Source organism: Xiphophorus maculatus, chromosome 4 (genome assembly GCF_002775205.1).
Source record: "Xiphophorus maculatus strain JP 163 A chromosome 4, X_maculatus-5.0-male, whole genome shotgun sequence".
Classification (NCBI taxonomy): domain Eukaryota; kingdom Metazoa; phylum Chordata; class Actinopteri; order Cyprinodontiformes; family Poeciliidae; genus Xiphophorus; species Xiphophorus maculatus.
This window is the reverse complement of record NC_036446.1, coordinates 17,467,124-17,486,984: the sequence shown is the minus strand read 5'-3', so window position 1 is coordinate 17,486,984 and position 19,861 is coordinate 17,467,124. Positions and strand designations below refer to the sequence as shown.

The 19,861-nt window shown below is 38.1% G+C and overlaps 3 protein-coding genes and 2 non-coding genes across 5 annotated transcripts in view; all 5 read left to right on the top strand.

The window, feature by feature from the left end:
- Positions 1 to 632: 632 nt before the first annotated feature.
- On the top strand, positions 633 to 3,926 carry LOC102224598 (glycine cleavage system H protein, mitochondrial). Its single transcript, XM_005810420.3, has 5 exons — positions 633 to 832; positions 1,699 to 1,778; positions 2,601 to 2,664; positions 2,754 to 2,885; positions 3,032 to 3,926. Exons 1-5 carry the CDS (start codon positions 682 to 684, stop codon positions 3,127 to 3,129), a joined length of 525 nt encoding a protein of 174 aa, XP_005810477.1. The 5' UTR covers positions 633 to 681; the 3' UTR covers positions 3,130 to 3,926.
- Positions 3,927 to 5,667: 1,741 nt separating this feature from the next.
- Positions 5,668 to 9,208, top strand: rpl13 (ribosomal protein L13). Its single transcript, XM_005810421.2, has 6 exons — positions 5,668 to 5,732; positions 6,183 to 6,300; positions 6,869 to 7,010; positions 8,265 to 8,438; positions 8,653 to 8,709; positions 9,002 to 9,208. The coding sequence occupies exons 2-6, from the start codon at positions 6,197 to 6,199 to the stop codon at positions 9,158 to 9,160; spliced, it is 636 nt and encodes a 211-aa protein (XP_005810478.1). The 5' UTR covers positions 5,668 to 5,732; positions 6,183 to 6,196; the 3' UTR covers positions 9,161 to 9,208.
- On the top strand, positions 8,115 to 8,192 carry LOC111608486. Its single transcript, XR_002752697.1, has one exon. It is a non-coding gene; the product is annotated as a small nucleolar RNA MBII-202 (small nucleolar RNA).
- On the top strand, positions 8,844 to 8,923 carry LOC111608485. The gene has a single exon (XR_002752696.1). It is a non-coding gene; the product is annotated as a small nucleolar RNA MBII-202 (small nucleolar RNA).
- Positions 9,209 to 13,707: 4,499 nt separating the features above from the next.
- The window catches only part of cpne7 (copine 7), a 55,579-nt gene continuing 49,425 nt past the window's right edge, over positions 13,708 to 19,861 (top strand). The window contains exons 1-2 of the mRNA XM_005810422.2: positions 13,708 to 14,020; positions 14,950 to 15,449. Of these exons, the coding sequence (XP_005810479.1) occupies positions 15,276 to 15,449 (174 nt within the window). The 5' untranslated portion in view covers positions 13,708 to 14,020; positions 14,950 to 15,275. The remainder of the gene's footprint in view (positions 14,021 to 14,949; positions 15,450 to 19,861) is intronic.

Here is a 19,861-nt window from a genome sequence, read left to right as displayed (position 1 = left end):
TACACAATTTATCTACATTATTCACTGGAAATTACAACTGACTTCCATCCATCAGTTGTTTTTCTTAACCACACAAAACATTTTGTCTCAAAGTTCTGCTGTAAGATGTAAAACTTGCTGTCTAATTTGATTGTGGTGGTACAAACAATCCAAATCTTTTACAATATGGAGAAATGTGCTGTAGGTATCAGCAGGCTTGGAAAGGTTTCTTGGTCTTCAGTGAGTTTATGGAAGGACACTTTTCCAACATGGATGATGACATTACAAATAACAGAAATCTTATTTATTATCTAGAACATAAATGTTATTGCAGCATCAAATGAATGTTTTTTTAAAAATTAATAAGCTAAATGAATAAATGAAATAATAGCAATAACTGAAAAACATTTTTTTTAATTAATATTAATTGACCTTTGGGTCCCACCCTTCACCCCCTCCTCTACTTCTCCACCATCATTGTCCACGCAGGAGCTCGCCACAGTGGGATGGTGCGCGCTCTCGTGGCTCGGTGTGTTTGTGCATCTGTGTGTGTGTGTGTGTGTGTGTGTGTGTGTGTGTGTGTGTGTGTGTGTGTGTGTGTGTGTGTGTGTGTGTGTGTGTGTGTGTGTGTGTGTGTGCGTGTGTGTGTGTGTGTGTGTGTTCTGGGTTACACTGTGCCTGCCTGCTGCAGAGTGAGTGAAGATGGCGATGAGAGCAGCGCTGCGGTGCCTCTCGGTAAACTTTTCTCCCAGGCTGCCGCAACTCTCGTCCGCAGCGCAAGTTTCAGCGACTCGGCTGCTGTGCAGGAGCGGCGCCCCGCGGACTCTGAGCACGACCTCGGGCCAGTGCACAGGTAAAACACAAAAAGAAAGAAATACAAACCAAACAGAAGAACCACGGAACACGGGGATGAACTCCACTCCCCATGTGGACAGATTCCTCATTATAATCAGCTTCCAAAAATAAATAAATAATAAATAACGATGTAGGTTATGAAATGGAGGACTAAGAGACAAAAAGGGCAGCTAGACATGTGCTGTTTAACTTGAATGTTTTTTTTTTTATTATTTCTGTAAATTTGACCACATGTTGCGTGCTTTATCTTTTTTAACCACGAGCTCCTGATTGGGGTGTTAAAGGAAAACCTGTGTGCACCAGTAATTAGCCTGTTCAAGCAAATGTCACCCATTTTGCTGCAGTTGTGCAATATAAATATCGACAGTGATTATCCATCTAGCAGCTGCCATGTTTTACAAGTTTTAAGATCAGAAAAAGCATTTGGAGCATTTAGTTATTTGTATAACCCTAATCATGTATTGGCATCTTGCATCGTCACAAATCTGGTTCAAAACTGTATTTTTCTGCGTTTTCTGACGCCAGCTCTGAATATTGCTCAGGCTTTAGACTACAGTTATTCCCTCGGGGTGACAGCATGAGCCTGGAAGCACAATGCTCCAACTCAGCACTGGGCATGACTGTGAACACAAGTTATTCTTGCTTTTGTGAACCCTTTTCCTGAAAGCATAACTGCAGGCACCTGCAGAAACGCACAGTAAGCTGATATTTTATTTTTCTGCACATGGTCTTGCATAACTGAGAGCCCAACGTCCAGCTGTGGTCCATAGTACAAATTTTTATTCTTTGTCAACACAGTGGGTTTTTTTTTCTTGCTTGACTAACTGGCTTTGTGAATCACAGTTCATGTGTTTCTCCCTGTAGCCCTCAAGTTCACTGAGAAGCATGAGTGGGTGCTGGTGGAGAGTGGAATCGGCACTGTGGGAATCAGTAACTATGCTCAGGTCTGCTTTTTAATTAGTCGTTCTTCTAATCTTTGATTTATGACACTCTTTGCTCTGATTTTTCCCGATGGTGGTCTAAAAGCTGTCCAGAGCTGCACTTTGCTCTCAGTAAATCCACTGTATCAGGGTAATTCATTGCTTTATGATTATTCTTTGATAACCGCCAGGCGGGAGACGGAGGCAGATCATTTTAAGTTCAGACGCTTGATGAACCGTAGATGTCCAAGCGGTAAATGACAGCAGAATTTTATTATCCTAAACCTGAATGAAGCAGTTGAGGCGTGATTGTCTTTTCATGGTGAGTATTTCCTGTGCTGATAAGCCACAGCTTCTGAGATAAAGCATAAGACAATCAGCAAGGTAGATTTAAGATACACTCAGTAAATGTTATGCAAGGTTTTTAGAATTAAGAATTAAATGCAACTTTTAAAATTAGGCAGAAAAAAGCCTTTTAAACTGGTTTATAGAAAATAGAAATACCTTTATGATGTTTATTGTTCAGATACCTTGTAGTCATTGACTTAAAAAACAGTCGTCTATAAGCTCTTGAGAGACAGTTTGTGCTGCCAAACAGACAACATCTAAAACTTGGGTGCAAACAGCTTGTTTCAACATGTTCTAACTCCAACTACTTGGCGTTGCTCATACTCCAGTTGTGCAGTTTGGGAGCAACACCCAAATGTGAGGTTATTTGTTTTCAGAACAAATCCTCTAATCAGGAGATGTTGTTGCAAATCCCTTTGTTCATGTTAATACTTTAATACTTCATATGCACTGTGTTTTTGTGGTACATATATAATTATTATTATTTGATGACTTTAGGAAGCTTTAGGTGATGTGGTTTACTGTGGACTGCCTGAGGTTGGCCAAAAACTTGAACAGCTGGGTAAGATCAGGGAATATACTTTACCGTAGTAAGTGTTTATAGCTGTGCAATAAATGTAATATTTTGTGTTGTGTCTATTTCTGCTGCAGATGAGTGTGGTGCCTTGGAAAGTGTAAAGGCTGCCAGTGAGCTGTACTCACCATTGACAGGGGAAGTGACAGCAATCAACACGGAGCTGGCCGAAAATCCAGGACTCGTGAATAAATCCTGCTACGCAGACGGTAAGTCTCAATGTTGCTCATCATAGAATTTTGTTGTTATTTCTAAAAACCTGTCCCGCTGCTTTTGTCACCAGTGCAGTTGAAAAGCTGCGAAAAATAGAGCTATGTCCAAGTTTTACTTTCAAGATATCTTTTGTATTTTTCAGGATGGCTAATCAAGATGACCATTGAAAGGCCTGAAGAACTCGATAAGCTCATGGACCAACCTGCTTATGATAAATTTATTAAGTCGCTGGAAGAATAAGACGACAAATTTATTGTGATTATTTGTTATGTAGCTGTAGTCAAATATTAGCAGACTGGGTTACTAACATTGGCAGTGATCTGCAACATTCTCTGCAATATTTATGTTATGAACACTTTATAGTGTGCTGCAAAATTTTAAATGCCCAGTAACATTTTTCATGTAGAAAGTGGGGATTTTTTTTAATTCACCAGTGAATCTAAAGGGCTTTTATGCTAAGGTTTGTCAGTATTATTGGATCTTCTTCCTAGTACTTTGCTCTGTTTTTAAGTAGTGCATAGTTGTATTGAAACGCTGGGAAATTCAGTTTTTAATTCATTTATTAAAACACTGAGAAGTCTTTAAGTTTGATTTAATCTGCCTGAAATCTGTTTCATTATATGTTTCAAGAAGGCACAGTATATCTTTATGATATGTCGCACATGCTCACATCCTGTCGCAGCTGTACAGATGGTGACAGGTCATACCGTCTGCTTGTCCTAATTTTAGTGCCACACACCTTGACCTTTCCCCTTGGTTGAAGATAGGCTGAGATTGCTGAAGCTAGTTGATCAATAATTAATCCAACTGGGATTTTAAACCCATTGACAAAAGCTGCTTTAAGTTAATGATTTTAATTACTGTCTTCACAAAAGACAGTTCAAATATTTCAAATTACAGATGTTATGCTAAAAACAAACTTTATACTTCCATAGTTTTAGTTTATTCACATTCTGTCAACTAGATTGCTTTGTGTTTGTTAAAACAACCTGTATGTAAAATCCTGTTATAAATAAAGAGCACATTTATAACAGTTATTGACATCACTGGTTATTATGAAAAAAATTATACTTTATACTTTACTTCTTTATGAACTAACCTAATACTGAAACTTTTTAGAAAGCGAAACCCTTATTTTGAGTAGTTTTATTCAGTGGAAGAAAAGTATTGTCTTAAGAGGTAGTTGATTTTTAACAAAAAAAGACTTGTCATAATCATTGGGACCGCTGACAATTTATACTATGAAACATTGATCAGGTATTTTCAACGCAAACTGTTTAAACTGATCAGAGTGTACTCTAACAGAAAGATGGTTATATCTCTTCTTGAAAATGGGAAAGACAAGAAAACATTCCAGAAAGGCAGATGTTTAGTGAATCTTTTAAAGCAGGAAACTGCAACATAATGTATCTTCTAAGCTTTCCCATATCTACAATGAGAGCAAAAATAAAGAATTAGAAAAAAACTACCTACAACCCGGAGAAGGTTGAATAAACACCAGGAGAATAGTGAGAGGAAAGAAAATGTGCAAACCTCAGTAAGAGCACTGCAGCAAGGCGTGACATGTTGGAGTCTCAAAGTCGCCTCCATACTAGTTAGGGTTCAGTGAGACAGGCCTGGAAAACACCTCAAATGTAAACATGTGAAGTTTGCTAAATGGTACTGAGAATTTAACTAGAATGTCTAATGAGATTAAGACTAACATTCTCAATCTCAGCACAAACACTTTGAGCATGAATAAGCATGTCACGGCTGCTGGAAGATCTATAATGCTGTGTGGGCCTATTTATCCTTCAAGGGAGTTGGGAATCTTGTGAAAGTTCACAGGATCATAAGGTCCTTAAAGTCAGAATATTTAACATTCAAATTTGGTGGACCCTAGACTAAAAATGGCTTCACAATGAGTCTTTCGGCAGAAGGATCATCCATGATTCATGGCAAACCCAACTTTCTTTCATTGTGAATTCATTCCTAGGAATTCATTCCTAAATCCTACAAGAAAAATTGTGGGGTTGGTGCAAAAGAAAGGACCTAAAAGTATGCTGAAGAGCAGCACTCCTGGGTAACTCAGGTAAATGTAGAGGAAGACTAACTGATACAATAATAAGACACAAATGCCAGTTACCATTGTACACATTACGTTCTGTAAAGAAATTTTATATAATTAAAAATTACTAATCTTGGATTTTTTTATAGACCGCAAATTCGTCAATAATTTATTTGAAGGCTTGCTGCACATTTTTAGCAAGATGCTAACAATTCTGATGGATACAGTACAGTCTACTGTTCACGATCACCTTGCATGATATAGAGTATTTTTTCACATCATCACCTTCTTGAAATAATAGCCTGTGTCATTGTCAAAAATGATTTTTGGAAAAAATAGTAATAATAAAAAAAATATCAGCCCCTTTTTATTGCCAACAGATGATTTAGGCGAAGAAGAAAAAAACTTTTGGTAAAAAATTTGTTACAAATATTTCTAAATTGGCACTACAAAATCTGTCATTTTGATTGCAAAAAACAACTAAAACAATCACAAAATCTTGGAAGAACGGCTATTTATTGACATTTTAACCGTTCATCTGGTTTCTTCAATATATTATGGCACAACCGGCTCTTTAAGAACATTCAGATTTTTATATGGCCCAAAATGAAAATGAGTTTGACACCCTTACCTTACATTGTTTGTAAAGTTGTTTAATTGTACATGGGGTGAACTCTCTTGAATGCATTTGCTCTTTGATCAATCATCTGCTCTGCCATTGGTTAGTCTTTCCATATCCCACAATGCGCCGCCTTTCAACTTCCTTTTTCCTTTCGGCCATTTTCCTCCCTCATAGGTATGAGAAATTATCCTGTCCATATTTTCTAACAATCTGCCATAATCCTGTGTAGTCAAAGAGAATCGGTAATATTCCGTTACAAAATAAAATAGTACGGATTTTCAGCTTTATAATAATATAATTATTGTTATAGTTTTTCCCGCTGAATTGCTGAAAACAACATGTTTAGCGAAGCTAGTGGGTCAAGCGGTAGCTGTTAGCATTGCCCTTATAATTCAGCATTTAATTCGTATATGTCAGACGGTAACCCACGGAATAAACATTATATAGACCTAATTCGTTAAAAAGTGATTAGGACAAGTTACTGTGTGGTCACGGAGAATTGTATAGGAATGGGGGACTGCTTCAGTAGTTCAGTTTACGTGCTAGCCTGTAGCACTTAGCCTCGTATATCGGCGTGCCGGTGCTGCTCTGTGCTCATCTCTTGTTTTCCACGTTGTTTTGAAGGGAACTAGCCAACCATGGCCCCCAGCCGGAATGGAATGATCTTGAACCCCCATTTTCACAAAGACTGGCAGAAAAGAGTGCGTACCTGGTTCAACCAACCTGCCAGGAAGGTCCGCAGGTGAGAGCAGCGATATGAACACATGCTAATGGAGCATCCACTGATTTGTGGACGAGTAGCAAAAACACAATCATTACGGTAGAATGTAACCTAAAATATAATGCTCATGTAAATTTAATTTGTCTGAGATCGGAATTTTGCTTGCTTGTAACATCTTTGTTGAGAGAACTGCAGTTTTTGCCTTACATTTTTCAAAATGAAGATATTTTATCAGCTTGTTTAGTAGAAAAATCTAAATATGTGCTTGAGTGGTGCTGCTGTTCTCACATCAATTGTTTATTTTTTCCTGAGAATATTAAGACAGATTAAGGTTCTTATGTTTTGTCTTATTCACATAGTGGAGAGGAGGAAAGACCAGAAACATATTTTATTGGCAAGAACATGAACATCTCTGAAAGTAACTGAGTTCTGACGATAGTAAACTGTTAAATATTGTAAACCTTTGTATTATCAATCAACAGCAATATTTTATGATTGTATCGTGGAAAGGAGCTATGTCCTGCTCTGTGTCTACCCAGCACTGGGTCGCTTTATTTGTTAAAGATAAGAAAAATGTTTTTCTCCCCAGGCGAAAGGCTCGTCAGGCCAAAGCCCGCCGCATTGCTCCTCGTCCTGTTGCTGGACCACTGAGACCACAGGTTAGATGCCCAACTATTAGGTACCACACCAAGGTTCGTGCCGGACGTGGGTTCACCCTGGAGGAACTCAAGGTAATGCATTAAATGTACTCATGGTTGCCACGTTAATGCTGTTGATGTACTTTTCAAGAGTATTGGGTCACTGATTTCTCTTTATTTTGCATGCCTGTAGTCCAACTTTATTGCAGTTTTTTATACTCTTTTTGTAACTTATCCAGATTGAGTTTTTATATATATATATATATATATATATATATATATAAGAAATCCAATATAAGTACTAAATGATTTGACACCAAACTGTTATGGATCAAACTTTGCTGTGGAGTTATGAAACCCAAGTGTAATACCAGAGGTTTACATTTATGTTTGTATGTAACAAAGTAGAAAGGAAAGGATTATGGTCATATGGAAATTAGTTGAACTTGAATTTTTTTGTGGTGTTTAACTATGCAAAGTTTTTCAGCGTAGAGAAATTTTAGGTCTTGAACATTAGTGCAATAAATGTAGCATGATAATAAAACCAACCATTATAAGCTGAAAATGTTCCCAGTCTTAGGTTCTTTTTGGAGCTCGGACTGTTGTCGTCCTGAAGCAAATGTCAAAATGCAGCTTGCATCTGAAGTAAACCTTTGAGAAAACAAATCTTTGACTGTTTGAACAAAGATGTTTAAGCAAAACAGCAATACATTGCATTTCAGTTGCTTGTTTCAATAATGAAAATAAAAAAGTTCAAGTTTAAATCAGCACTTCATACCCTTTATAATAATATGTGTTAAGTGTTTTACGTAATGGAACAATCCATTTATCGTAGATATAAACAACCCAAATCGTCAGTAGTTATGGTGGTCAGTATGAAATGTGTTCACATGCTGAGGCAGGATGTCCTGAAACATAGGTTTGTCTCATCTTCATATCCAAACTACTATTGTTTCTGTAGATGGAGAAAGAACAGACCCAACCTTGATCGATGCTGGAATAAAAAAAGTTCAGCTCAGGCATGATGTTGACAATTTATTCCATTTTCCCCCCATAGTTCTTTGACCATGGTTAAAAGAGCACTGTTTCCTCTTGCTTTTTTTAGTTTACTTGAGGTAAAAATAAATGATGTTTATGACTGGCATTTGTGATCAAATGCATGAAGATTATTCATGTTTACACATTCCTGCAGTCAGATGATGACACATCTCCGGAATCTCTGTATTTTCTTGATGAAAATGTTGAACCCTATTCTGATGGCTGCTAAAATGAAACGGCTTTATCTGAGCATTATTAGGATGACTTGCTTTAGATGTTCAAATTGTCAATGTGCTGTTATTTCTGCAGGCTGCTGGAATCCACAAAAAGACAGCCCGCACCATCGGCATCGCTGTTGACCCCCGGCGCCGCAACAGATCCACAGAATCTCTCCAGGCCAACGTACAGCGCCTGAAGGAGTACCGCTCCAAACTCATCCTGTTCCCCAGAAAGGCATCTGCACCTAAGAAGGGAGACAGCTCTGTAAGTGTCTGTTCCTGCTGAGTAAGCAAAGCTGAAAAATAAAGATGGTTAAAGTTGTTGTTCAGTTTCCCCCCCATCACTGGCTTCCTATCTACTGAATAGGAAGCCTTGTAATTTGAGTACTTAAAAATTACTTACATCGGTACGGTTTTGATCAATTAAGGTTGAATGTCTGATGGTGAGATGTATTGATTTTATTTTTTTCCCTTTCCAGGAGGAGGAACTGAAGATGGCCACTCAGCTCTCTGGCCCAGTTATGCCCATCAAAACTGTAAGTCACAATTCCTGCATAAATGCTCCTAAGTTAAACCAGTTGTCATATTTTTTAAAGAAATTTTATGCGACTTATGCTCCGTAATAAGTGGCTGGTGTTCTTATTCCAACGTTTTCATGGCAGCAGTCATTTGATGACAAATCTCCGGAATCTCTGTACGACTTTGATGAAACATTTGAACCCTTTTTCTGATGACTGCTCTGTTTTTTTTTTTTTTTTTTAAACATTCTGGGATGCCAATCTTGTACATTGTGTGAAATATCTCACGTCCACACTTGTATTTCTTCAGGTCTACAAGAAGGAGAAGGCCCACGTTATCTCTGAGGATGAGAAGAACTTCAAGGCCTTTGCCAGCCTGCGTATGGCCAGAGCCAACGCTCGTCTCTTCGGCATTCGCGCCAAGAGGGCCAAAGAGGCAGCTGAGCAGGACGTGGAGAAGAAAAAGTGAAAATAGTCACTATGGAACTTGGCAAAATAAAGTCTTTAAAAAGAACAATGTGAGATTGAGATTTTTTTAAAGTGAGCTCTTACTACAGTAGTAGTCATCTTACTACTGATGATCACTACTGACGTAGTAATCACTAGGTTAGGTTTTATCTGCAGTATTTGACAGGTGTAGAAAACCTTTGATATAATTTAACAAATCTGAAAAGAATTAATATTGCTTCTGTTTCGCGACTGTATATCCATGAGAGGGTTTCATTGAGAATAACTCAAACACTTGGGAAGTTATCTATTCATAAATCTTCACTTGAATTATGTAAGCATGGTGATTGAAATGTTAGTACTTTAGAATTTGAGTATTCAGACTACCAGACAGGTGAGGTGTGAAAAGATTAAATCTAATGGGTCAGTCTGAAGTGAAGTGGCAGAAATTTGATTCAGTGTTTGTTTTATCCAACAGTAGGGGGCACAATAACACCTTAAAATTTGTCACAAATGTAAGCTTAATCTTAAAATTGAACTGTAAAGATGCTTATTTTGCCAAGTTTGAAGCAATTTTCATGTGCTTTCATTATTTAACGATGCATTGCCAGAACACAATTAGTATGTGGAGGCTGACTCTTTATTTGAACTGGTGAAAGAGAAAAAAATCTTAATTTAAATGCCAAGCAAGCCTCTGCCAAACTCAACATACTATAATTGTTAAAGATTTGTGTAATTTATCATATACTAATAATGTAGAGATGAAATCAGGGGCGATCAGTTGCAAGAAAATCTCAGTGCAACTTTGTTGCTATGCTGGGAGGCGAAACAAAATTTTAATTGGGCACAAACTAATATGCTAACAGATATTGCCAAACTATTAACATCTAATGCTACTACAGGGGTACTGTGTATTTCTAAATGTATGAAGTAATTTTGTTTCTAATGTGTTAAGATAAATTATGAAGTGACTGAGGTGCAAATACAGTCCTCTGTACAGGAGAGCGGTTACCTGAATTTAGACAAATATGATCTTTTTCTCCAAAGCATGTTCAGAGGATTTTATGTTTGCTTATTGTAAAGTCTAAACAGTCTGAACACTCTAAGTGACGTATGAAGATAAATATGTACTCAAAAAAACTAAAACAAATTGTACTATATTTCCTCAATGTAGTGTGTTTACTACAATATTATAAACGGGTAAAGATTTGCCCATTTCACTAATTTCATTGGTAGCAGCTTTGAAATCAGCAGAAAGACTGACACTTGAGTTTGTTTTCAGCTAACTTCCTGAAAAGTGTTGCTCCAATGACTAAATTTATAAAATATATTAGCTTAATATTTATTGGATGTTTTGTTTTTTGAATGCTTTACATACAGAGCCACTTGTTTTCCCCTAAGGTATGTTTATGGGTCGAGCAACAGCTGAGTGGATGACCATGATAACCACGCCGTGTCCTTTTTGCAAACTCTTAACGGCTTTTGGTGGAGGCAGTGAAGTGTTAGGCGTCATCTCGCTCATTGGAAACAGGAGGATTTTTATTATTGAAGGCAATGTCAATGTAGAGACACCAAGATGAGATTCTCTAATCAGAGACAGTCCTATATTTTCGGTGTTTGAAACTGAAATCTATTGTCCACGATGCTAATGTTTTCTCCCAGAGAATGGGGTTTATCAGGCACTGGCTCCAGAATTTGCCAGTGGAGAGGTCAGGACTAACTTCAGTCACAGCCTTTAGACACTAGTGGGATTAAATTGAGTGTGCTGTTGGTTGCAGTGTGACAAACCAATGATGCCTGAGGACTGGAATGCAACCCGACAGCAGTGTTACCAATCTGGTGACCAGTATGAAGAGGAGAAGCCACGCCATCCTGATTGTATATGGTTCTCCCATGCTGTAGACCCTGTTTGTAAAAGGAATATTAAATTGCCAATATTTCCTGTTTCTTCACATTTTATTAAACAAATCAAGAAACTAACAAGTTTCAATAAGAGAATAAGAGCTTTTCAATACCATAGATTTAAGTATTTTATGGGCACAACACACACCATTTCTGGGGAAATAAAACAGACTTTTCAACAGTACAAGATTTATTGACAAGAAACATTTTACAGCAAAGAAATAATTGACCAAACACTGAGTCTTGGTACTCAAGCCAGTCAGATTTAGTTGATCAATGTCAGCTTGCAAAAGGTTGTTTTTCCACATACATGTCCATCATTCATTGTTGATCCAACTTTATTAGTGAGAGAAACTTTAGACACAAGAGTCCTTGGTAGCAAAATCCTTCCAGTGTCCAAAAATACCTCCACTCAGGGGAGCTGCAGGTAGAGAACTGTCGATAATGGTGCACAGACACATGGTCAGAGAGAAAACTTGACGCCTGTGCCTTAGGCCATAGTCTCACGTCCTCCTATTAGGGTTTAATTCGCATGCAGTGCGGTCAGCAGCACCAAGCTGTGCTGTCGATGCGACTGGGGAGAGGCGGCATGAATAGATAATCCATGTGTAAACGCCAGGGAACGTCCTGTGAGGTGCTGGACTGACAGCAGCAGCAGCAGATGGTTGTTGTTTGGAGCTGTGGCGTAACAGGGCTCAGGTGTGCGCCCGAGAGCAGACGCTTCTTACCAAGTCTGAGAGCCCATGGAAAAAGAGGAGGCAGTGAGGTTGAAAACTGCCCAAGAGAGCTGATGATGTTTAAGCACAGAGAGTTTGAATCCAGGCATATAAACAGTTTTTTAAAGAAATCTTAGGCATGATATCAAGCTGTGAGGGAATTCAGACAGAGATCTGTTTTGCTTTCACACAATGATCAACTCAACATATCAGATAAATATCAACTGAGTATCAATAAAACTGAGAGTTTTCTCTTTCATGTTGTTGGAATGATTCAAATAACCTTGATGTCTTCTATGAGTGCCCCTTAAAGCTTCTGCCACAATTTAAAAAAAAATGTGTTTGCTTGAAGGACATGTTGAGTTTTTAGCATCTAAAATCAAACAACCATACAAATGACTTTGAATGTGTAAATACTTTCATTATGAAATGGAAATAATCATCTTAAATCGAATTTATTAGAGCTTCTTTGTCCTGCTGCTTCTCAAACTCAGTGGGTTCTGTTTTGTCAGTTCACCAATGTTATGCAATATCTGGAAATGCATTCATCAATGTAATACATTTTGTGGGTGGACTAAGAAAAGGTTGAAGCTCAAACATTGTGTATGAACAGTGCATTATGTAACATACGGTAGAGGTGAGGTGAATTGAAAACATCTACAGTATGAATCAGATTCTCAAGGACTTTATCTTGTCATGGTAAAAAAGAAAATACACTCTTTCAGTCATTGGGGTGTTTAATGCACTAAGCAACACAAATGATCTTTTCCATTTTCTGCAGTTATCTATATCTAACATCAAGCATACAAAATCACACAGCCAATTCCTCATTGTTGTGATTTATCAAATTAAAGCCAAGACTTAAAAATAAAATTAAAAAAATTGTGTGACAAATTTTGCAGACCTAGTTTCATCTGGACAGTTTCAACTGGTCGTTTTCTGTATGACTTTATCACTCTCACATCACCGTGGAGAACTTCAACATTGATGCAGATTTGCAAACAAAGGTTGTACTATCATGTTTTTTTTTTTTAGAGAGAAGACATCTTGCTTGTGGCAACACATTCACACAAGATGTACAGTACTTGTTCCAAAGGTACTGTGATAAAGAGTAATCATATTGCACAGTCTTATATCAGGGTGATTTTTGCAGGGATCTTCACTCGTAGGAAAATTGGCATCTGTCATTCACATGCATGTCTCTCAAACTGCAGATTGATGGACTTCAAATTATTTGAAGGGTGTGTCCTGCCTCTCGCTCAATGACACGCGGAGTAACTCCACAGCCCCCTGACACCCAGGAAGGCAAGTAGAAACATCTAATGGATGGATACCTTTATGAGACTGACGGCCTGTAAGATTCTTTTTCTGGATTCAAGAGTCTAGGGACGAACTAATAGATTTCTGAAGGACGATAACAGTAGATGTTTTAGATTCAATGATGACATGTTGAACTCTAGCTCAACTTTCTGACACACGAGTTTCCTTTAATTGTTAAGCTTGACAATGTTGTACACTTAGATGCATATTTGTGCGATTATGGACCCAAATCTACACAATTTATATTGAAATTAATGCCATCATTTCACAGATGCAGCTGTCTGTATATGCGCTGGCTTTCCTGTTTGTGGTTTTAGCAGAACTTGTTGGTAGGCAGGTGGGCTACTGCAGTAAATTGAGTCATTATATATATATATATATAAAACATGCTGATGTTGGAGAAATATCTGACGGCCATATTAGTCTGAATCTATAATTAAAGTCCCATTTGCAGCACAGATTAACTTGAGGGGAGAAAAGGAGCGGGGGTAATATTTTATGGATTTCTTCATGGGTCACAGCTTTAATGGGTTCAAACGCTTTGCACAGATCTTCCTCTGGTTTAGAGCTTTGTGTGAGCTATCAGATGTCATTCTGTGTTGCACTTCCACAGACTTGTGCCCTCCTCCCCACTCCTTTCCGCTCCTCCTCCTTTTATGGACTCGGGTTTTGAACTGAAATAATCGCGTCCCAGCTAAAAGCCAACCCGTAAACATCACAGCGGCTTGCTGGACTCTCTCCATTTCCCCATCTTCCTCTCTCTTTCTCTCAGAGCCGAGCCCACTCCCTCCTCCACGCTTGAGCCAATGAGTTTCGGAGGAGAAAGCAGAAGAAAAAAAATAAATAACGGAAACCAATCTGTTTTTTTTTTTTTTTTTTTTTTTGTAAGAGCGGATTAAACAAGTGTTATTTTTCTGTCGGGAGTAAAAGAACAACTGCAGCAGGTAAGGGGCATTTCCAGCTGAGTTTGTTGTTATTGACGTGTTTTCCCGGGAAACTGGAGGTTGTTCTAAATGACTGATCACTCAGTCAGAAATGATTTTATTAGTAGAAATAGGCTGTCTGTGTTTGAAGGGGAAAATGTGGGATCAATCGTTTTTGCGTTAACCTTGACTGGACCTGTTTTCACAAGAATGTAGATTTTTAGAGTTAATCGATCGGTGATGAATTATTAACTAAGCGCTCCAGAGCTTTTGTTCACTTGACTTGCATTTCTTTGTTCGTTAACACAGTCAAAGTTTTGCTCTACGAAATAGAGGAGGTCGCATTTTAAATCTCACGATACCTGCTGCCTTGTCGAGTTTAAAGTTTGGACCGAGTGTTGTTGGAAATGCTCGTGTGTTTCGAACATCGCCGCTGCCACTGTCCGCGGTGCTGAAAGACAAACCTGCAGCTCGTTTGTGTCACTTTGTCGAGGATGAATTTCAGGCCGTTTTCATATATTCAATCCCTTTGCTTACGGAAACATAAACTAGGCAGCTGCTACTGACATTTGTTTAAAAAATAAAAAAAAAAACAAAAAAAAACAAACAACAACAAAAATAACTCGGGGGTGGTTTATATTTTTTTGGGGAAATAAAAAAACAAAACAAAAAACAGATAATCTGCATTCTTTATCTGTTTTTATCTACCTGTTATAGACAAAGGAAAACCACTGACCCTATTTGTAGATGTATGTTAGAGTTTGCTTTCTCATTCTGTAACATTTGCAGTGCACATAATTGTGTGATTTCTTATTTCGTTCATCGCAATAGAAAGGATTGTGATTCAGATTGATTTCCCCTTTTTAATGCTGATATTAATTGCAGTCAGGTTGGCTTTTTTTTTATTTAAAAGGTTGAATCTAAATGCACAAAATGCTCAATCTTTGCAGGAATCTGACCCAGATGTCTAATATCCAACCCTGTCAACTTCACATCACAAGAGAGGTGAGATGAGATTCCTCACAAGACAATAACTGGCAGGCAGTCATAACAACTCTGCTTTGGTTTACTCCCCTGGGACTCTGCAAGAATCCCTGTTTTTTGTGACATCTGCACCAAACCAAAAGGGTCTGGTCTCCTGTGAGTGTGCCAAGTCTGTGCTGAACTCTTGCAGCCAATCACTTGATCTTCTCTTTTCCCTCTTGGAGCTATTACCAACAGTTTCACATCACACTGCTTTGCTGCTTGCTGGCAGCTCCTCTCGTCTTGAGCCACGATGAATGAAGCTCAGGAGGCAACCTCCCCTGCGACCAGCCTGAGCGGTCCGGCTACCTGTGTCTCCAAAGTTGAGCTGCGTGTGTCTTGCAAAGCTCTGCTGGACCGAGACACGCTGAATAAGTCAGACCCCTGTGTCGTGCTCATGGTGCAGAACAATGGGCAGTGGATTGAGGTGAGGCTCTCTCTTGTTTCCCCTGTACTCTCATTCTGACAATTATGCTGCTAAGACTTCTGGATCAAAGTATCGGTGACATCTTTTTGTCGTTCCAGATCAAAGAACAGACGTTTTAAAAAGTGTTGACTAGTGTTTAGGACTTTAGGAAATATTAATTGTATTTAACAAGTGCCAGATTCATCAATAAGATATTATTTTAGATTATTTTTTCCCCTCCTGGTTCATAAGTTTGCATATATCTCATTATTTGCTAAAATGACCTTTGAAACTGTGCTGCTTGCTGGCAGCTCCTCTCATCTTTAGCCACGACTTAGGTAAAATATTTTTGCTGTCCTTTAATGGGTTTTTCACAATAGTTTGCTGGAATTTTGGCTCATTCCAACAGGCAAACCTAGTGCAACTCAATCTGATTTGTATACTGTTTTGCTTGCACGCATCTTTTCATTCCTGCCCACAAATCTTCAACAGGTCTTACATCATGGCTTAGGGACAGCTACTCTAAAACATTAATTTTGTTGCCCTTATTGCACTTTGTAAGTAATACTGTTGTATACCTTGGCACATTGTTCACATGGAAAACCAATTTGTGTGCAATCTTCTGGCTAATGTGTGAGATGTTGTCTTATTATATCTATTTTGTAAAGTGCAACAGTCCATCATGGAACAAAGCATCTTCACAACAGGATGCTGTCACTCCCAGACAGTTTGGAGGGTGTTGTCAGGCTTCCCTGTTTTTCCTCAAACAGTTACTTTAGACTTTAAGGTCTTTTTCTTTGGGCATATTTGGAACTGTAATCTTGCTTTTAAGTTGCTCATGAAGTAATGGCTTCTTACTCTCTGAGTGACCTTTCAACCCATGTTGGTACAGAATGTGTTCCACTGTGGATAACACACATTTTGTAGTAAAATCCACTGGGAACCTGTCTCTTTCTTAAATTATATGATGAATGTGCATTTCCATGTGGCTTACACTTGCTTATAATTGTTTGAGATGAACATTGCCACTTCAGGTGTAGATTGTATCCAAAGATAAAGCAGATTTGTGGAAGTTCACAATTCTCCTTCTGATATCTTGACTAATTTCTTTTGTTTCATATGATGATAAACAAGAAAGCAGTCTGTTTGAGGTGTTGCCTAACATTGCGTTCACAGTGGTGCCTTTACTTAACTCAATTCTGGGACTGAAAATTATTTCAGTCACCTGGGCTTTCCATAATTGTTTAAATGCCTGGTAATAAACTTGTAATTAAACTTTTTATTTCAAAGAAAGTAATTGTAATTATCCTAAAAATGACTGTTTTGGGCATTTAACAAACAGAAAAAAATTGGTTAACCTTATTAGACTTGAATACAATTTTCAGTTGTATAAAATAGTAATTTTATACATCTGGTTTAAGTTATATATTATGAGATATGTTTGCAGATAGAACACATTCAGTCATTTCAAATTCAAATAAGATGTAAAAATTCTCAGAAAATGAAATCTTTTTGTAATCCGATGAATTTCCAGCTGGCCCTCTGTTATTGTGAAAAACATAATTGAGTACAGCTGGCAAATGAGGTCTCCATGTTAAGTAACACTGTCTGCACTAGCAATTTCACTGTTTAAAAACACATAATGTTGTGAGCCCTTTTAGTGTCACTGCATATTTAACATGATGGTCTTTATTTGAACTTAAGCTGATGTGAAATTTGAGAAGCAGGTTTCTTATTTCCCTGTTAATTAGGCAATTTATGTTCATGAAGGGAGGCTAAAATCCAGGGCTCCGTTACGTGAATGATTTGTTAAAGTGTTGCAGAGAACACTGCAACTAATTATATATATATATATATATATATGTGTGTGTATGACAAACATGTTTTAGGTAAATTGTAGAAGTAAAACTCTGCCAGATGTTCTTCACCTGGGAGGTATTTGTAGGAAATTCTTGGGGATGTATGAACAGGGAATCACAAGATGCTATTTTTAGACACAACAGATAAAAACAATTAGCTGTACGGTTGCAGTGTGGGTTCATTGTAGCATACGTTTATGAGTGGATATTTTTAGCTTCGCTTTGTGACGCAGATTCATATGAACTAATTCACACAAAAGTTTGTCCATCCATCCATCCATCCATCCATCCATCCATCCATCCATCCATCCATCCATCCATCCATCCATCCATCCATCCATCCATCCATCCATCCATCCATCCATCCATCCATCCATCCATCCATCCATCCATCCATCCATCCATCCATCCATCCCCATTTGTCTAATTTGTGACGGTAAGCACTTGTTGTCTGACACTCTGCTGTCAAATCCCTCACACATGGGAGGTACCTCTGTTTGTGTAAACTGTTTACTTACGTCAATAACTGAGTAAGAAGCAGAGCCCACTCATACCCCCAGCATATAAGCCTCTTTTTTCCCTCTGCGCTTATGCTTGTTTTGGCCACAGAGATTTGAAAAAGAGCACTTATCTCATTAGGACATATAAGACAGGGCAGATGATGATGATGTGACTTTATGAAATTTTGTGCAGCCACCAACCATTCTTTCCCCTTTTGCTCCTTGTGTGTGTGCTCCCGGGAGTTCACCCAAATGCGATCTGTTTGTTGATGTTTCATAATGTTGGACCCTCCTGCTGGAGCTCATTACAGAAACACATTTCTCATGTGAGGGTTGTCTCTTTATAGATGGCTCAGGCCTCACACCAGCAACAAGCCGGCAACACAAGCTTCATCACAACCCGTCTTATATGATTCTGACTATTCTTCATCAGCAAACAGACTCACTCCAAATCTGTGCATACAGATGGCGCAGTGAGAGAGATAGCTGGAAAAAAATCCATTAAGTGCTAATGGCACAAATGAAGCTGGTTGTTAATTTGTTTCTATGCAATGTTCGCACGGATTTATCCAGAGTTCCAGTTAACACCAGGCTTCAGTATTCTTAAAACAAATACACCTGTTTTTTATTCAAGCTAGTCAAATTAATGTGCAGTGTTACTTTATCACAATCTGAGTAGTAGAAAGTTGGTAAGCCTTTCAATGTAGAGTTTACATTTTCAGTTTCCCTCAAAACCCGCTAACATGTGTGGAAAAAGAAGAAAGCCAAAGGCTCAAAACCACAGAAAAAAAACAGAAGGTCTGCACTTCAATCAAATCTCTTGCTACTCAAGTGTTTTGAGCAAATGCTCATTCTCAGCATGTTGCAAAGTTTCAATCAAGTGGTACAAATTTGAATCAAAATCATAAAGCTTTCCGTCAAGTGTATTGCATTGAACAAAGACAGCAGCGTGGGATATTTCTAGATCCTAAGTGAGGTTATAGAGAGAGATGTATGGATGCATTCATGCAAGTAGGAGGCCTTTTGTTGTTTTGTTCCTCTTGGAGGGTTGGATCAGTACCAATATAGAGCCATTCACTCTGACTCATTAGCATATTACAAGAAAGAAGCATTATTATATGATCACCACGACTGAGGCCAGGGAGAGTTGGTTGTAAGAGTGACTCTGTCCATCCGTCCGTCCGTCCATCCATCCATCCATCCATCCATCCATCCATCCATCCATCCATCCATCCATCCATCCATCCATCCATCCATCCATCCATCCATCCATCCATCCATCCATCCATCCATCCATCCATCCATCCATCCATCCATCCATCCATCCATCCATCCATCCATCCAGGTTTATTCACTTTTCTTTCTGAAAGCACTCCATTTTGGTGAAAGGCGGCTTTATGCAGATCGTTTTATTGATGAATAGGGACTAAAATATGTTAATTTAAGCCAATCTATCACTGTCTCAGTGAAGTAATTCATCTCCTGGCTCTGTGTTCATCTAACATTCTCATTCAGATACTTTTTTTTTTTCCATCGGGAAAGAGACTTTTTTAAAAATCCAAAGAGGTACTCCAAATACTTCACATATTCCTTAAAAAAATATTTAGCTTATTTGTCATTTTCTGTGCAAACCAAAAGGATAATTGCTTTGCATTTTTCATCAATAAAATTAATGGCAGCTACATAACATGTCATAGTGACAAAGACTTGTACCTAATCCAAATTGGGGATTTTTCTTCTTTTGGTATTCCCAGAAAAGGGAAAAATTTGTGTTGTCAATTTAGCAAGTTACATAACTTGTAACATACATCTCTTAATCTTTGAAGCATGCAAAAATAAAGCTCTTGTCAAAAGAGTGTTTTAGGAAATATAGACTTTTTTAATGAAAGTTTCATACTGCAGCTTTAAATAATGAGGTGATTTGCTTGTACACAAACATGGCATTTTGCCTGAATTTGAACTGCTCTAGCTTACCTGAACAACTTCTTTCTTTTTGACTGCTAAACAATTTAAGTTTCTTCCTACTTCCTCCCTTTGGTCTTAATTGGAAGGATGATGATGGTATGAACTGCAC